A 15922-nucleotide genomic window follows, 5' to 3' on the forward strand; every position below is an offset into this window, starting at 1 on the left:
CCCAATCTGGCAGAGGAAATAGACTTCCAGGAAGTCCAGGAAGCTCAGAGAGTCCCAAAGAAGATGGACCCAAGAAGGAACACACCAAGGCACATCATAATTACATTACCCAAGATTAAAATAAAGGAGAGAATTCTAGAAGTAGCAAGGGATAAGGGGACAGTCACCTACAAAGGAGTTCCCATCAGACTGTCATCTAATTTCTCCAAAGAGACCTTACAGGCAAGAAGGGGCTGGAAAGAAATATTCCAAGTCATGAAATCCAAAGACCTACATCCAAGATTGCTCTATCCAGCAAAGCTTTCATTTAGAATGGAAGGGCAGATAAACTGCTTCTCAGATAAGGTCAAATTCAAGGAGTTCATCATCACCAAGCCCTTATTATATGAAATGTTAAAGGGACCTATCTAAGAAAAAAAGATAAAAATATGAATAGTGAAGTTATTAACAACCACACCTAAAACAAAAGCATACTAAGCGGACAGCTAGATCAGGAGTGGAACCACAGAAATGAAGAACACATGGAGGGTTAGCAACAGGGGAGTGGGAGGAGGAGAAGCGGGGAGAAGGTACAGAGAATAAATAGCATAGATGGTAGGTAGAAAATAGACAGGGAGGGCAAGAATACTGTGGGAAATGTAGAAGCTAAAGAACTTGTGACACGTGGACATAAACTAAAGGGGGGAATGGGAGGAGGGGGTGTGCAGGGTGGAGGGGAATGAAAGGGGGGAAATGGGATAACTGTAGTGGCATAGTCAATAAAATATATTTTTTAAAAAAGAAAAAAATCTTTCCCAAAATGAGAATTTCTACAATGTAGCCAATATTAATGTGCTGAAGAAGAAAAAGAGAATGCAATTGTTGACTCCTTTAGGATTAAAAAAAAATTGTTGACATTTTGATGTTTTAAAAATGAGAACTAACTTGTTGACATCGTATGATTAAAAAGAGAACATTGCAACACTGGTCCTTTCTTGTTTTTAAAAGGGAATCGAAGTATCGCTGCTGTGCTTCTCCAAGTGGATTGTTCTTCACACTTTAGAAAACAAAACCAGAAAATTGTTGGTGTTGACATTCTAATTACTCAAAAATTAAATTATTGACTAAGTGATTAAGAAAATTTTTATTGTATTTATTGGGGTGACATTGGTTAACAAAATTATATAGGTTTTAAGACTCTATGATTTTTCAAAGTCATCCTATATTTGGCAGCTATATGCAGAGATAAAACAGTCTTTTTAATGAGTCTTGGTTCTGGAGATTCCAGCAGAGCCCTGTTTGTGGGTACAGGCCTCAGACATTTCCTTGCTCCATGTCCGTGTTGCAAGGGGCACTGAATTCAGCAAAAGCTGCTTCATCTGTCTCATAGTAATCACAGACTTGCACAATAGCAGGTTTCAGGGGTGTCTTCTAGAAGGATGAAAGCAAAAGCTCCGTGTCTGATTGGTAACTTGTTCCACACACGTCAAGACATTGTTTTTGTGTTCTTCTGTCCTGCTCACGTGGCTAGATAGTTCAAGCATTTTCACTGTTTGTTTCACTGGAGTGAAACTGAATATCGACTTCACATCAGCAATGACCATGTTGGAGACTGGAGGGCTCCCTACGTAGCAGTCTCCATGTGGCTTCGTCTTTTATCCTTCGTTGTTGGACTTCTCCTCAGCTAGAATTCAGGCAATTCTGAAGGATGGCTGTTCTGCACTTGAGTTGTAATTTTGATGTGGTTGTGAGTGCGCATTTACCCAGCCACCCTCTTGACCGGAAGCTTTGCCTCTATGGTTTTTAAAGGATCTGAATAGATTAAACAAGAGGAAGTTGAGTGATTGATTAAATTGTTGGCCCTTTTAGGCAAGACTTCCTAACTCTCTGTTGTTTGTGTATGAGAAGGGTGTCGTAGCAGTTCTGGGCCTCCCCCTGAGGCTGGGCGGAGGGCCCCTGATAGCCCACTGCCCAGCCACAGGGTGGAATTTTACACATTTCACCGTGCTTTATCCTAACACTATTTTGGAAATTTGTCTAAGGGTCCTTCCCTGACCCACCAGGAAGAAGTAGATGCTCAGCGTTTGCAGCCCTGCTGTGCTTTGGGAAAACCTGACAGTTACACATATCACCTGGCACTCTGTCTGTCTGACTCAGTACAAGTGGTTAACACATGCTGGCTCCAGAATTCCTTCCGTCCTCCCCCACGTCCCATGACAAAGAGGTCTCTGCCCTGCTTGACGCAGTTTCTTCCTTGCCCTCACTCGGTCTTGCCAAACCAGTTCTTGAGCTTTTGTAGGAGTTGGAGGGGAGTTTTGTGGGAGAGACTTGAGATTCCAAGAGTGGTTTTAGGAGAAAAATGTGGGACAATTGTAATAGGTGGTGACAGTGGATGGGAAAAGGGGAAAAAATGGGGATTTTGCAAAGTGTCGTTGATACGATCACTTTGGAGGGCAGTTTGGCAATGGGTAATGTGGCAAATGAGCCTGCCCTCCCACTCAGCAGCTCTGTTTCTCAGAATATATATACCCTAGAGAAACTTACACATGTGCACCTGGAGATAAGACCAAGGACATTCATTGAGGCACTATTTGTAATCACAAAACAATTGGCCCTGCTGTGAATGTCCATCAGCGGGAGGAGAAGGTTGAAGAACTAGTATTGTGCCATGGGAGACACTTCAAACCCAGCAGCAACGAGCTGCAGGTGTAGAAGTCAGCCTGGCTAGACCTCAGAAACATAACGTTGGGTAAAGGAAGCAAAGTCATCCGCGTGGCATGATGCCATGCGTGTGTTATTTATTTATTTTTATTTTTAAGCACGTCAGGTGACAGTTTACATTCCACAGTATTTGTATGAGTTTCAGGCGTATAGCACTGTGGTTGGAATCAATATGAACAATCATATAATTTATGAGGTGAGTCCTCTGTCATTTCCAGTGCCCACCTGGCACCACACACAGTTATTACAATGTTACTGACTGTCTTCCCCATGCTGTACCCTACAGTCCCCCAACAGTTTTGCCACTACCAATTTGTACTTCTCAATCCCTTCACTTTCTCCACCCAGCCTCCCAACTCTCCTCCCCCCTGGCAACTCTCAGTCTGTTTTCTGTGACTATGAGTCTGTTTTCATGAATGTATTTTTAAGAACTAACACAACGCAATATATTGTTTATGGATATTTACATACACAATAAAAATATAACAGCATGGTAGAATGATAACTCATTTTATCAGTCAGGATCGGTTAGGGTCATGCTTCTATAACAAACACCCCAAAATCACAGTGGCTCATAACAAGAGTTTATTTCTTATTTGCGCTACATGTCCAGCAGGGGTCAGCAGAGGCCCTGCATCACATCGCCTCATTCTGGGACCAGGCTGACCTGTAGCCACCTGTTGCCAGAGGAGAAAGAAAGAGAGCTTGGCCAATCGTCAAATCATCCCCTTGGCCAGAGAGTTGATTGGCCAGAGCAAACCACATAGCCAAACCAAACTTCAGAGGGCAGGCAAGAGCTATCCTGCAATGTGCCCTAAAGGAAAAGCAGTAATAGGGTTATGATCCCACACCCACGATGATGTGACCCCCGGGGAGATTACAAAGGGGCCTCCATCTTCATTGTAGTCATTATTTTAGAAAACATGAAGCAAAAATGTGAAATTTGTTCATTCTGGAAGAAAGCTACCTGGGTGTGTCCTGCATGATTTGCTATGTTGTATCTTTTAAACTTTCAGAAATAGAAATATAATTTTTAAAGTAAGGGGGCAATGGGACAGCATTAATATTAAAAATTATGTATGTGTGTCCTCACAGGGACCATATTTCCTATCACAGTTTTTAGGAAGAGCATGAGTAAAGGGATTAGTTGTTTTTAACGTTGTTTTCGGCTGCGTGGCAGCATTCTCGGACCTCAACAGTGGCTCTCGGGGCTCCGACCTCATTTCCAGCATCGTGTGCGCACCTGTGTGTGCGTCGGCTCTCCCCAGGTTGCCCTACTCACCTCTGCATTCCCAGCCCTGAACTTCCACAAAGAAGCTGCTAATAAATGTTTTAATGGATGATTCTGATATGCTTATTTCTATCTGAATAATGAGCTATTTCGGGGCAGGAACCATGTCATGTCATCTCCCCCCTCTGAGCCCTTCTCTGGAACAAGGAACAAGTGCTTGTTGAATAAGTGAATGACTGTAATCCTCCTTCCCCAGCCCATCAATGGGAGCAGAAAACACATGGCCCTTCCCACTCCACCATGAGCCTCCCAAGGAGCTGGAAAAGTCTGTTTTTCTGCAGATTCTACCATGTTTTTCTGCCTGCATTGAAAAGCCAGTGACTGTGTGTGGCTATACAGGGTGACCAACTTCCCAGGACTCGAATTTCAGCGCTGTAAGTCCTGTGTCCTGGGAACCCCTCAGTCCCAGGCAAACTGGGATGGTGGGTCACCTTGTAGCAATTCCCTTTTTCTCTCTGGGCCTCTTCTTTTTTCTTCTCATCTTCATACAAGAGGGTTAGAGCTGGTCTTGTCTCTACATACCAAATCTATGATTTTAGGGAAGGGCTGGAGGTAAAGAGGTGAGTCAAAGAAGGAAGCAAGACTCCAGCTGAGATTTTCTGAGAGAACTTTATTGTTTTTGCAAAGTGTGTGGATCAGTACTGTCACCCAGGACTTGGTTCTAGTGGCTCGCCATGGTCTGGAAAAACAGGGGGAGGGGGGACCCAGAATAACCTGGTTAGGAGTGCAGGCTCTGAAGCCAGGTGGACCTGGCTTCAACTCCCAACCATGCCATTCATTAGCTTTGTGATCCTGGGAATGTGACTTGACCTCCCTGAGCCTCAGTTTCCTCATCTGTATAATGGGGGTAATCCTTCACCTCATGAGGGCTTTTAAATTAAACTATTAACACAGATTCTCATTGCAGTGCCTGATACATATTTAAGCAGTTTATGAAGGATGACTATTACTATTACGAACATTATTAATCTCCCCTGGCCATTCACCTCCGAGTGATATTGGCTCTCTCCGAGGGGCCAGAGCTCCTCCTATCACAGCTCATCATTATTGTTCATTTGATTATCTGTCCCCCCACCAAGGCAACCCTTGGACACGTCACTTTGGCCTTCATGACAAGAAAAGACCTGGACCAGAGAAGGCACTTCATAAACACTTGTCAGAATAAGGAAGTTCAGCAGTAGTTCAAAGCTCCACCCAGAAGCCATCAAAGTTCTTGGGGACACACTGTAGCAGAAAACATCCCCGAACCTTCTGGAGGGTGGAGGATCACCAAGGGTCCCTCCACTACTGACCTGCTAGGATCCTTTGAGCCCCTCCTCTAGATCTACTGTTCTCCCCCGCCCGCCACCTGCCCCTCCCCTCAGCACCTCTCAGAAGAACAGCACCTGGAGCCCTCCTGGCCAGCCTGCCAGCTCACCTCCTGGATCCAGTCATTAAAGGCTGAGACACGCGTGAACACAGTGGGCTTCTTGCGGGCGTTGCAGCCAAAGGCAGAAACGAAGCTGGTCACACCATGGACCTGCCAGGAGCCATCAGCAGCAGGACAGTTCAGGGGTCCTCCAGAGTCACCCTGGAATCATCCGAGAGCAGTAGAGGGCTGAGCTATGTCTGAACTTTAAGGAACGGAAATTGTTCTGACTCGGGGGATATTTGACCTGTCTGAGCCTCAGTTTGCTCATCTATGATGGAAAATCATATCAGTCTTACGAGATGTTGTGAGAATTAAATGAGATGATAGATGTATGATCTTAGCACAATGCCTAGTGGAACGAAAGCAATTAATAAATGGTAGTTCCTGTTATTATTACCACAGTAAACAATGCTATTGTTCATACTCACTTATAATACAATGATAGTTTGGTTTAATCATAACTTCAGGACAACAGAGTGGAAGATGATTTTAGAGGTCAATATGCTTTGCTGTGCTGATGGGCAAGCCTCAGGACCAGGGAGGGACAATGACTTTCCAGGTCGAGTCACTGTGCAAATGAGGACTAGACTGCAAAGGTCATGACTCCCAGGTTGAGAATGTGTATCTTGACTCCCTGACTTTCCCTGAGTCTTTCCTAGCCTGGGAGCTGAATGGGGCAAGCGGGCAAGATCTCTCCTGCACCTTCCAGGCAGATGGCAGTGGTACCCCAGGGCCCTGCCCCCGCCAGCGGTGTGGCTGTAGCTGGGCACCATCTTGGGCAGGAGAGAGCTGACTCACGTTGCACCCGGAGCGGGTGCTCCCACCAGCGCACACCATGGTCTTCTTCACGGAGAAGCCCCACCAGTCCCACCTGGAGCAGTGCTGATAGTCCACCACTGGCAGCAGGGCTTGCTGCAGCTTGTCAGGGAGTGGCCCGTCAGCTGTGGGGGTTAGAGAGCACTGAGTGCGGGGAGTCAAGGGGTGCAGGGCTTGGGCTGGGCTCTGGGAGTCAGGGCTGGGAGCCCCAGTGTGGGGTGGAGGGTTTGGGGCAGACAGCTCTTTTGACGGGGAAGATGGGGACTCTCTTCCCACCAGACTATACAGCCCTGTCTGCTTTGTCCATCTGCATCCCCAGCACCTGGCACTCAGGAGAAACTAAAAATGTTCAATGGAATATAGTCATGTTTGGGAATACGACACGGGGGCAGGAGAAGACTTCTGCTGGAGGAAGAACGGGAGAAAAGTGCAAAGACCGATCCTGGTGTTGCCCTCAATCCCAGCTCCCAGGCCCTATTTTTCTGTCCACTGTCACTGTGGCTGGGTGAAGGGTCAGCACGTACTGTAGAGACGGCCCCAGCCACTGATGTAGCAGGGTGCCTCATTAGGCAGGATGTCATCTGCAGGAGGGAGGCAGGCAACCTTGACTGAGTCTCCCAGCTGGGCAGGGCGAGACAGCTTGATGAGGGTGATGTCGTTGCTGGGGAGGAGGGAAGAGTCATGAAGCTTGGTCCTCTGGCCAGACCAAGCCTCTCCACCCAGCCCTTGCTCCAGATACTTCACCTCCAGGCTGCCCCCCCTTTCTCCCTGGGCCCCTTCAGCTCCCTGCTCACCCTTGACCTTCACAAATGTCCTCAGCTTTTGCTCCAGTGGTCCTCACACTTCAGCTGCATCAGAATCACCAGGAAGTCTTGTTAAAACAGAGGTTGCTAGGCTCCAGCCCAGAGATTCTGATGCAGGGGATCAGATTGGGGCTCGAAAATTCATATTCCTAACAAGATTCCGAGGGATGCTGATACTGCTGGTCTGGGGATCACTCTTTGAGAGCCCCAGCTGTCTTCATCCACCTGCTTGTCTCTCAGGTCACTTCACCTGGGTCTGAGTTCTCTCTCCACTGACCCCGGGAGCCCCATGAGGACGGGTGAAGTTCTTATCGTCATGGTCCCTCACTCTTGTTCTGCACTTTTAGGGGATCTGTACTCTTTTCTGGCCTTCCCGCCAGAAGATGCTGAGCCAATCAGACACAACTTTGCATATGGTTGAGGGGCTTAGGAGAGTCCCTGCCTTGTGTCCTCACCTAGTGATTGCCCCCTCGACCCTCATAACCACCCAGGAAGCCCAGAAGTTCACGCTTGGCAAGCAGTGAAACTGAGGCCTAGGGAAGGGCAGTGACTTTCCCAGGCTGCACAGCGACTTAGTGCTAGAGCCTGACGCTCAGTCCAGGGCATCTCCTTTTGCCCAAGGTGCTGGGAACCCAGGATGCCCTGGGACATCCGTTGGATGGAGGAACCCTTGGACTTGGGAGAGCGGGTTCCAGAGGAATCCTGGATTCTGGAGCCAACTAGCTAAGCGGACTTGGGGGGGGTCTGCACTTTTCCTTGGGCTCTAGTGTCCTGGGCTGTCCAACTCACAGCCCACGGGCCACATGTGGCCCAGGATGGCTATGAATGTGGCCCAACACAAAATTGTAAATTCACTTAAAAGCTTCTTTTTGCTCATTGGTTTTCATTGGCGTTTGTGTATTTAATGTGTGGCCCAAGACAACTCTTCTTTTTCCAGTGTGGCCCAGCGATGCCAAGAGGTTGGACACCCCTGTTAGATCTTAAAGGCTCTGCCGACCCCGGCCCTCAGCACGTAGGACCTGGGCACAGGTTGCTGGACCCAGCTCCACTGACCCTGGACGTCTTTTGGAAATTGGCTTTGGGTCACAGAGGGATGAAGAGAGAAGCCCCTAGGCCACAGGCCTGAGAGTTCACTTACCCACAGGCCGCACACTTGGGGTTCCAGAGTGGGTGCACAAAGATGTCCTCACGATTGATGGGGATCACCTGTTCAGGGCCCTCTTTCTTTGCCCGGTCATACTCTCCCAACACCACCTGGTAGGTCAAGGAGCTCCTGCCAGTGGAGGTAAGGTCAGTCTAGGCCTGGTTGGCCTCCCTCCCTTCCCCCCATAGTCACCCACCCCACCGTGGCCTGCCTGGACCACGTGCAGGGACAGGGCACGTGAGAGAACTCACACGATGCAGTGGCCAGCAGTCATGACCCATTCAGGGGCAATGAGGCTGCCCCCACAGGTATGGTAAAAGCTTCCATTCTTCTCATACTGCAGGGAGACCTGGAGGCCAGGGAGGGAGAAGCCTGAGTGGTTTGGACCCCACGAAGAGGGCTGCTCCCCGTGGCTGTGTAAGTCGTGCCCTGTGCAACTCCAGGGGGCTCTATTTACCCAGAAAAGGCCGGGCTCCTCTCAAAACAGGCAGAGTCCAACCTGTACAGCTGCTCATGGCGGCCCCGTCACTTTCCCCCTGAATCGCATTCTGACTCTCCAAAGTCCCCCAACCCCCAGGCTGAGACCTCCCCGGGGACTCAACATTTCCTGTCCTCCAACTTCTGTCTCGAGAGCCCCAAGTGGCTCTGTTTTATCAGGCCCCCAGTTCTTCTGAACCTCAGTTCTTTCATGGCTTCTTGGGCCCTCCGAGGCACAACCCACCAAAGTCTTTTGCCTCTCTTCTCATTTCTCACATTCTGATTTTCAAAAGCTCTCTCTAAACCAGGGGTTGGCAAACTATAGTCCTCAGGCCCGGTCGGGTTTATGGTCTGTTTTTGTACCTAAGATTGTGGGGAAATAGTCACTCTCATTCACTTACGTATCATCTGTGGCTGCTTTTGTGCTACAATGATACAGATGAGTCATTGCAATAAAAACTCTATGGCTAGCAAAGGCTCAAATACTCACTGTCTAGTCCTTCATAGAGTAAGTTCACTGACCCCTGCTACGAACTGGTGCCATCCAATAGGACTTTCTGTGGTGATGAAAATGTTCTGCATATTTTTAAATTTTTATTTACTGATTTTTTTTTGAGAGACAGAGAGAGAGAAAGAGAGAGAGGGAGAGAGATTTGTTGGTCTATGTAGTTAGGCATTCATTGGTTGATCCTTACATATGCCCTGACCGGGGATCAAACCCACAACCTTGGCGTGTTAGGATGACACTCTAACCAAATGAGCTATCCAGCTAGGGCAACATTATTTAATTTGAATTCATTTTAATTTACATAACCATATGTGGCTAGCTGTCACTGTGTTAGTCCAGTGGTCTAGCCCTCTGCGCCTCCCTCCCCCACTCCTATAAAGCCTTTGTCCATTTATTGCTCTTAGGCCTTATAATCCTTTTATGTAATTCGAGGAGTCTAGAAATGAGTCCCCAGAAATTTCCCTTCCTATACAGGGTTGGACAAAAGCAGCTTTACAGTTGTGAGTACATGGAACACAGAGTTTATTCTTGTCTTATTACTTAGTAATTATTGTATTATTTTCCACTCGAACAACAGCAAACCTGCTTTTGCACCACCCCGCATGTAAAACCTAAAATTCCACTTACTGTACCAATTCTCAGGTTAAACATTGCCGTCCCCAGATTCCACTTTTAACTTGCAAAGAGGCCCGTGAGGGTTACAGGTTGAACGGGCAAAACAGCCACGTGGAGTGGACCCTCCAAGGGTTTTCTGGCCTTTGGAAGCCGAAGTGAGTGGCAGAAGCAAAGCAACGGGGTAAGACTGGGGGCCTTGCAGGCAGAGCAGGAGGTGCAGAGCCTACGGCAGCGGGAAAGAATGCTACTGGAATCCCGCTTACCTGCCAGGGCCAGCTGTAGGGGACCGCGTCCTCACCATTGACCACACGGGCGGACGGGCTGAAAGAAGGTCTGCCACAGCCGGAGGCTGGAAGGGAGCATAGAGGTGTCACTCAGTTAGAGGGACCCAAAAGCAAAGAAGAAGCCTGGGTCCCGGTCCCAGCTGTGCCACAAATTGGCTATGTGACCCCATGCAAGCCCCTCCCCCTCTCTGGACCTCAGGAGCCACATATGAACAGCGAGCATTTGGACTAGAGCAGAGGTCTAGGAGTCTGGGGCTAGAGATGAACATGGGGCCTCTTCCCACGGCGGCATTAAAGGGCTCGGTGCACTTAGAACAGTGCCTGGCACCTACGAGCCTTTCAGAAGTGATAGCTATTGTCATGAAAAGAAGTGACTTTGGAGTAAGACTGCCTGGGTTCGAAGTGCAGCTGTGCCCCTCATTCTAAGATGGGCTACTCCTCTGAGACTCAGTTTCCCCATCTGAAAAGTGGGGATAATTATAGGACTAACCTCATGGGACTGTTATAAGAATTACATGAAATAATTGGGGGAAATTTCTTAGCATTCTTCCTGGCATATAGTAAGCACTCAATTAATGTTATCTGTTACCATTTCTGTCAGTCAAGGAAGGCTGCTTGGAGGAGGTGGCCCTAAGCTAGAATGTAATATGGCAGAGAGACCAGGAGAAGGTTAGACCACAGAATATGGAGCCGGGTAGAAGGAGTGTGAGAGGAGAGTTGGAGGGTTAAGCAAAGGGGCAGAAATTCCAACCTAAGTAGTCTAATCACAGAGCCCAAACTCATCACCATTAGACTGTGTTTACTGGCCCCACTGAGGACTCCCACCAGAGCTCTTTGGGTCTTTCTCCTGAGCTGGTCCATCTGTGGCTTCCCCTCCATTATTCTGCCCCAGCACCACGCTGAAAGTCCCCACAAGCATGCTCTAGGAACAGGCCGAAGACCCCGTCCTACAGGTGTTGGGTTTTTGAGACCCAGGGCAGGTGGCAGATTTCAAGGACCCCTGACCCAGTGCAGCACAGACACAGGCGGGGGTCTTACCGAGGGCTACCAACAGAAGGAAACTCAGCAGCCGGAACATTGTGACTTTTGAGATGATAGGTGACAGAACCAGAGCCTGGGACTCTAATATAGGGAATTAGGGAGGTGGGGGGTTGGACTGGGCTCCATTTCCGGAACAGGTGGTGTAAGGCCAGGTCTCCCATGGTCCAAGGCCATGACATTACATAGTACAGATTAGAGGGGGTGGGGAGATGGATGACAGCCAACAGCAGGACCTGGAATTCTACACAATGTCACCTGTGTAGCTACAGAGTTCCCCCACGTGGCTACACAGCTGGCATTGAATGGCCTGCTGATAACAGGGGAGGGGAAAGGAAAGTTCACATCAGAAGGAGCCAGCCTCTTCCAGGGAAGAACATGGGCTTTGGAACTGGCCATACCTGGATTCAAATCCTGCCGCCTCCAAGCTCTGCAATCTTGGCCGTATGGCTCAACCTCTTTGAGCCTCACATTTTTCATCTCTAACATGGGATTGGTATTACTATCCACTTCAATACATTTTCCCATTGTTTTCTCTATAGCAGGCTGTCCTAGGGGTACAGCTGTGAGTAAGACATGGTCCCAGCTCTCTCAGAGCTTGAGTCTAGTGGGGGAAACAATGACAAATAAACCGAAAAAAAAGAGGCTATTTCTGATTGTGGTAGTAGGTGCTCTAAAGAGAATGACACATGAGTGACTGGGGTGGGAACGGGAGTGACTCACTTAGATGGGGGCTCGGGCTGAGGAGGTTGTGTTTGAAGGAGTCCTGGAAGACAAAGCAAAAGCCAGCCATGGGAAGCCCTAAAGGCAAAGCACTCCAGGTGGAAAGGACAGCAAGTGCAAAGGTCCGGAGGCTGCCATGGACTTGCTTTGTTCAAGGGGCCAGGGGCGTGGGGGGTAGTCAGGGTGGCTGGAGCGTAGTCAAGGTGGAGAGTGGGGTGGGCATGACGCTAAAGAAGAGGTGACACCTAAAGCCAAATTCACTTGTGACCCAGCAGTTCCATCCCTCGTAGAAACCCTTGAGAAAAATCTCACACCTGCCTGCAGGAGGTGAGCACATGTCTGTCCCACGCAGCCCTGTCCTCAGTCCTCAGTCACAACTCAGGTGTTCGTCAAGGAGAAAAGATGGGTGTGTGTTGTTTATTCGGAGGACGGAGTATTAATCAGCAGTTGGAAGGAATGAAAGCACAGTGACACCACAAAGTAGGTAATTCCTAGGAATATAAGAAAAAAAAGTTTCTGGAAAATTAAATGCAATTTTGCTACCCTTTTTATAGAGTCAAAAACAACTATGATTTTAAAATGTACTTTTTAAGAAATACAAGTAGGTAAATACAACTATAAAAAAGCAAGCAAAGTGTAGCTCAGTGGATTGAGCATGGGTCTGGGAACCAAAGGGTCCCGGTTCGATGCCCAGTCAGGGAACATGCCCGGGTTGCAGGCCAGGTCCCCAGTAGGGGGCGTGTGAGAGGCAATTACACATTGATTTTTCTCTCCCTCTCTCCTTCCCTTCCCCTCTCTCTAAAAATAAATAAACAAACTCTTAGAAAAAAAAAAGCAAGCAAAGGCGTGATGGACATAGGATCCCGGATGACAGTCGGCTCAAGTCTGAGGTGAGGGTGAGGATGACAAGTTCAGTGTTGCTAGCGGTTCTAGCTTTGCTTTAGCAGTTTCTGGTTTTTGTCTTGGGTTTATCGGACTTAATTTACATAACAAAATTTGCCAGTTTTAATGTAAAATTAAGAAGTTTTGACAAACATGGGTCGTTCTGAAGCCACCGCCACAATTACAATGCAGAACATTTTCACTACCCCAAATTCCCCTCTCGCCTAGCTGCATGCTGGCTCACCCATGCACCTGGCCCCAGCAAACCGTGATCTTTCTGTCACTATGATCTTGCCTTTTCTAGAATCTTTACTACAAGTGGAAGCTACAGTATGTATCTTTTGTTTCTGGGTGTCTTTTCCTTTGCACAATGCTTTTGAGATTCACCTGTGTCATTCTGTTAGATGTGGTTTCACAGGTGCCATCTACATTATTTAAAATGAATATATGTTTAACTAAATAAAAGTGGCCCATGAGTGAACTAATGCTACTTGAAATAATGATGAGAGCATGTCATGGACTGGGGATTACCTGAAGGAGAGAATAAGAAAAAGAGAGAGGTGGGTGATGGTCAGACCCTGTGGGGTTTCTTCGCAGGCCAGGTAAGAAGGAGTTGGATCTTTATTCTAGGCATAAGGGGAGGGGGGTGATTAAGTCGGGAAAGGACCTGGGATCTCATTTATACTTTCAAAAAATCTCTTCCTGTGTGCTGAGTGAAGGATTGTGGGTGAGAGAGGGTGGGGGACCAGAGGGAGTTATTTCGGGCTGAGGCAAAATGTGAGCAGGGCTAGGGCCTGGCCTTGGGCAGTATAGGTGGAAATGGAGAGATGGGGCTGGGATTGGCGTGTATTGTGGAGATAGATCGATACCTGTGAAGTGGGGAACACTGGCCCCAAACCAGTGAACACAGTTCACACTGATCCGTAGAAGAGACAGCACATCCTCATCAGAGGCTGGCGACAGCCCCCAGCCCAGGGCCAACGCGTTATAAGTGCACAGTAAATCTTTGCTAAATAAGGCAAACTGGTTCTGCAGATTTTCCTGAGTAATACTTGTCACCCCTCAAAACCCAGTGCTCTGAGAGTGGCCAGACTCCTTCCTGCCAGGGTTGCTGACTCAGGGCAGAGCCCTCCCCTGGGCTCCTTCTGGGCTTCCCCCCAGAAGCATGGGAGGAAGGCAATGCTCAGCCGCTTCAGGTGGGTCTCTAATGGTGGAGTGTTGGGCATCAGCTGGGAACATTCTCTCTCCGAAGTGCACCCCTTCCCATCACATCCTCTGTGATGTCTGCCACCCCAGTAGCCTGGGCCCACAGAAAGGGTGTGGACACAACAGAAGCAGCTGTGAAAATTCTTCAAACTTCGATAAAAATAGCCGTGCCCTCCCTTACCACCTGTTCCCTATGGGCCTGGACACGTTTGTTTGCTCAGCTTTAAAGCTCAGAGTCATTTCTCAGACCCTGAGCTGGGGAAGAAAGAGGGAGGGGTGAGGAGGGTGAGGGCCAGGCCAGAAACTCCCAGATTCCTCTGAAGGATGGTGAGACTGAGCCTAAAATGACCTAATGATCTCATCCATTGCTTCCGTCTGACAGATAGGAAAATTAAGACCCAAAGAACCGCAAGGTCTGGCTTAAGGCCCTCTGGTTTGTCACTGCCTGGCCTGGCAGAGAGTAACCCCCAGCTACCCCCCAAGTTTGCACAACAAGCTGTCCCAGCCTTTATCCAAGTGGCCTTGAGCAGGTCCTAGCCACTCTGTGGGCTCTGCAGATAGACTTGTGGCAACCCTGGCCCTCTGCCCTCCAGGATGACTGTCCCCTCACAATCCGTTATGTCATCTCACCTTCAGGCCTTGTGGACACACTATCAGCTGCACTGCTGATTTGCCCTGTGGGGCTTTTCTGGCTAGCAGCAGATGGAGGAACCTGGCTAGCAGTTCCCTGAAGAGGAACCTCTTCCCAACCCCAGGGAAGAGGGAGCTGGCCAGGGAAGCTGAGGGGCCAGCTCTGCAGTGGGCCTCAGCCTGGAGCACAGCGAGCCGTGTCCTGCGTGGGTTATGGAATGTTGGGAGACTGTGGGGAATTTGGAGGTAGGTCTGGGGAGGGGAGGGACGGGGCGGGGGGTGGTGGAGCAGCTGGGAGTCTTTTTCTTAAGGAGTTCTGTTATTTCTAGTTCGCACCTGATGGGAAGTTTCATGAGGATAAAACGTTCCCTCATTCACCTTTGAATTCCCAGTACCTGGAAGGGGTGTGGCACACAGTAGGTACTCAACATGACACTACAAGAGGCAACAACTGAATGAACTAAGCTAAAGGATTCTTCAAACGCCTGACTCTTCCTGCTCTGAAAGTAGAGTTGACCTTGACATTCATAAATGGCACATCTGGAGGCTGGGACTCCGTGTGGAGAAGCTGTGTCGTGTGGGGATGGTGGTTCGGAAGAGCGGCTTTCTAAAGGGCACGAACAGGTGTCCGTGACAAATGGACCCGCAGGAATGGAGCCCCAGGGGGCAGGGGTTTTGTCTGCTTTGTTCGCAGCGGAGGCCTCAGGTCTCAGAACAGAACCTAGTGGGCACATAGCAAAGAATCGAAGGTCAAATGGGATTAGAAAATACACATTAAACACAATTCAAATCCTTTCCTGCAGGACCGCTCAGAGCCTTGATGGTGGCAATGTCCACTGTGCGTCATACACAGTGATCTTAGGTCCAGGGCTCTGCAGGGCCTCATTGCTCTAGAGTCCCCACTACCAGCCCCATCCCTCTCAGATGAGACAGCTTGGCCTCAGGGATGGGGACGGAGGCCCAGGGTCAAGCCAAGGCCCCATCTGCCCTGCAGTGGCACCAAGAAGCCACTGAGGAGACCCAGGGCTGGGACTGCATGCAGGTGGCTCTTATCCCAAGGAAGCCACTGCCTCAGCTGGGACCTGAAGTGGGGGATTATTGGCCCAGGGTGCTGGGGAGGGGTGAGGAGCAGGGACAGCCTGCTTCCCACAGCTAGCGCCTGTCTGCCTGGGCCAGAGCAGGGGTGGGTGGGAGAACCTCCCTGTGCCAGCTGCTCTGGGGGTTGGTGGTGAAAGAGGCGTGAAGCTCTGCAACCCCACCCTTATCCCACTGCTCTCCTGGCACATACACATTCAACAAATATTTGTTGGACATCTACTAGGATCCAGGCATTGTCCTGATCAGCAGGGATCCTTCTACAAAGATGACAAGGCCTCCTGAGCTCACAGCCAGCA

The 15922-nt window shown here is 49.1% G+C and overlaps 1 protein-coding gene across 1 annotated transcript; it reads right to left on the reverse strand.

The window, feature by feature from the left end:
- Positions 1 to 4584: 4584 nt before the first annotated feature.
- On the reverse strand, positions 4585 to 11131 carry CELA3B (chymotrypsin like elastase 3B). Its single transcript, XM_037032888.1, has 8 exons — positions 11088 to 11131; positions 10029 to 10114; positions 8417 to 8514; positions 8160 to 8294; positions 6743 to 6879; positions 6201 to 6343; positions 5409 to 5561; positions 4585 to 4670 (listed from the first exon to the last, which is right to left on the reverse strand). The coding sequence occupies exons 1-8, from the start codon at positions 11125 to 11127 to the stop codon at positions 4653 to 4655; spliced, it is 810 nt and encodes a 269-aa protein (XP_036888783.1). The 5' UTR covers positions 11128 to 11131; the 3' UTR covers positions 4585 to 4652.
- Between the last annotated feature and the right edge of the window lie 4791 nt (positions 11132 to 15922).

The sequence above is a fragment of the Sturnira hondurensis genome, unplaced genomic scaffold (genome assembly GCF_014824575.4).
Source record: "Sturnira hondurensis isolate 20B ecotype Veracruz unplaced genomic scaffold, ASM1482457v3 Scaffold0021555, whole genome shotgun sequence".
In the NCBI taxonomy this organism is placed as follows: Eukaryota; Metazoa; Chordata; class Mammalia; order Chiroptera; family Phyllostomidae; genus Sturnira; species Sturnira hondurensis.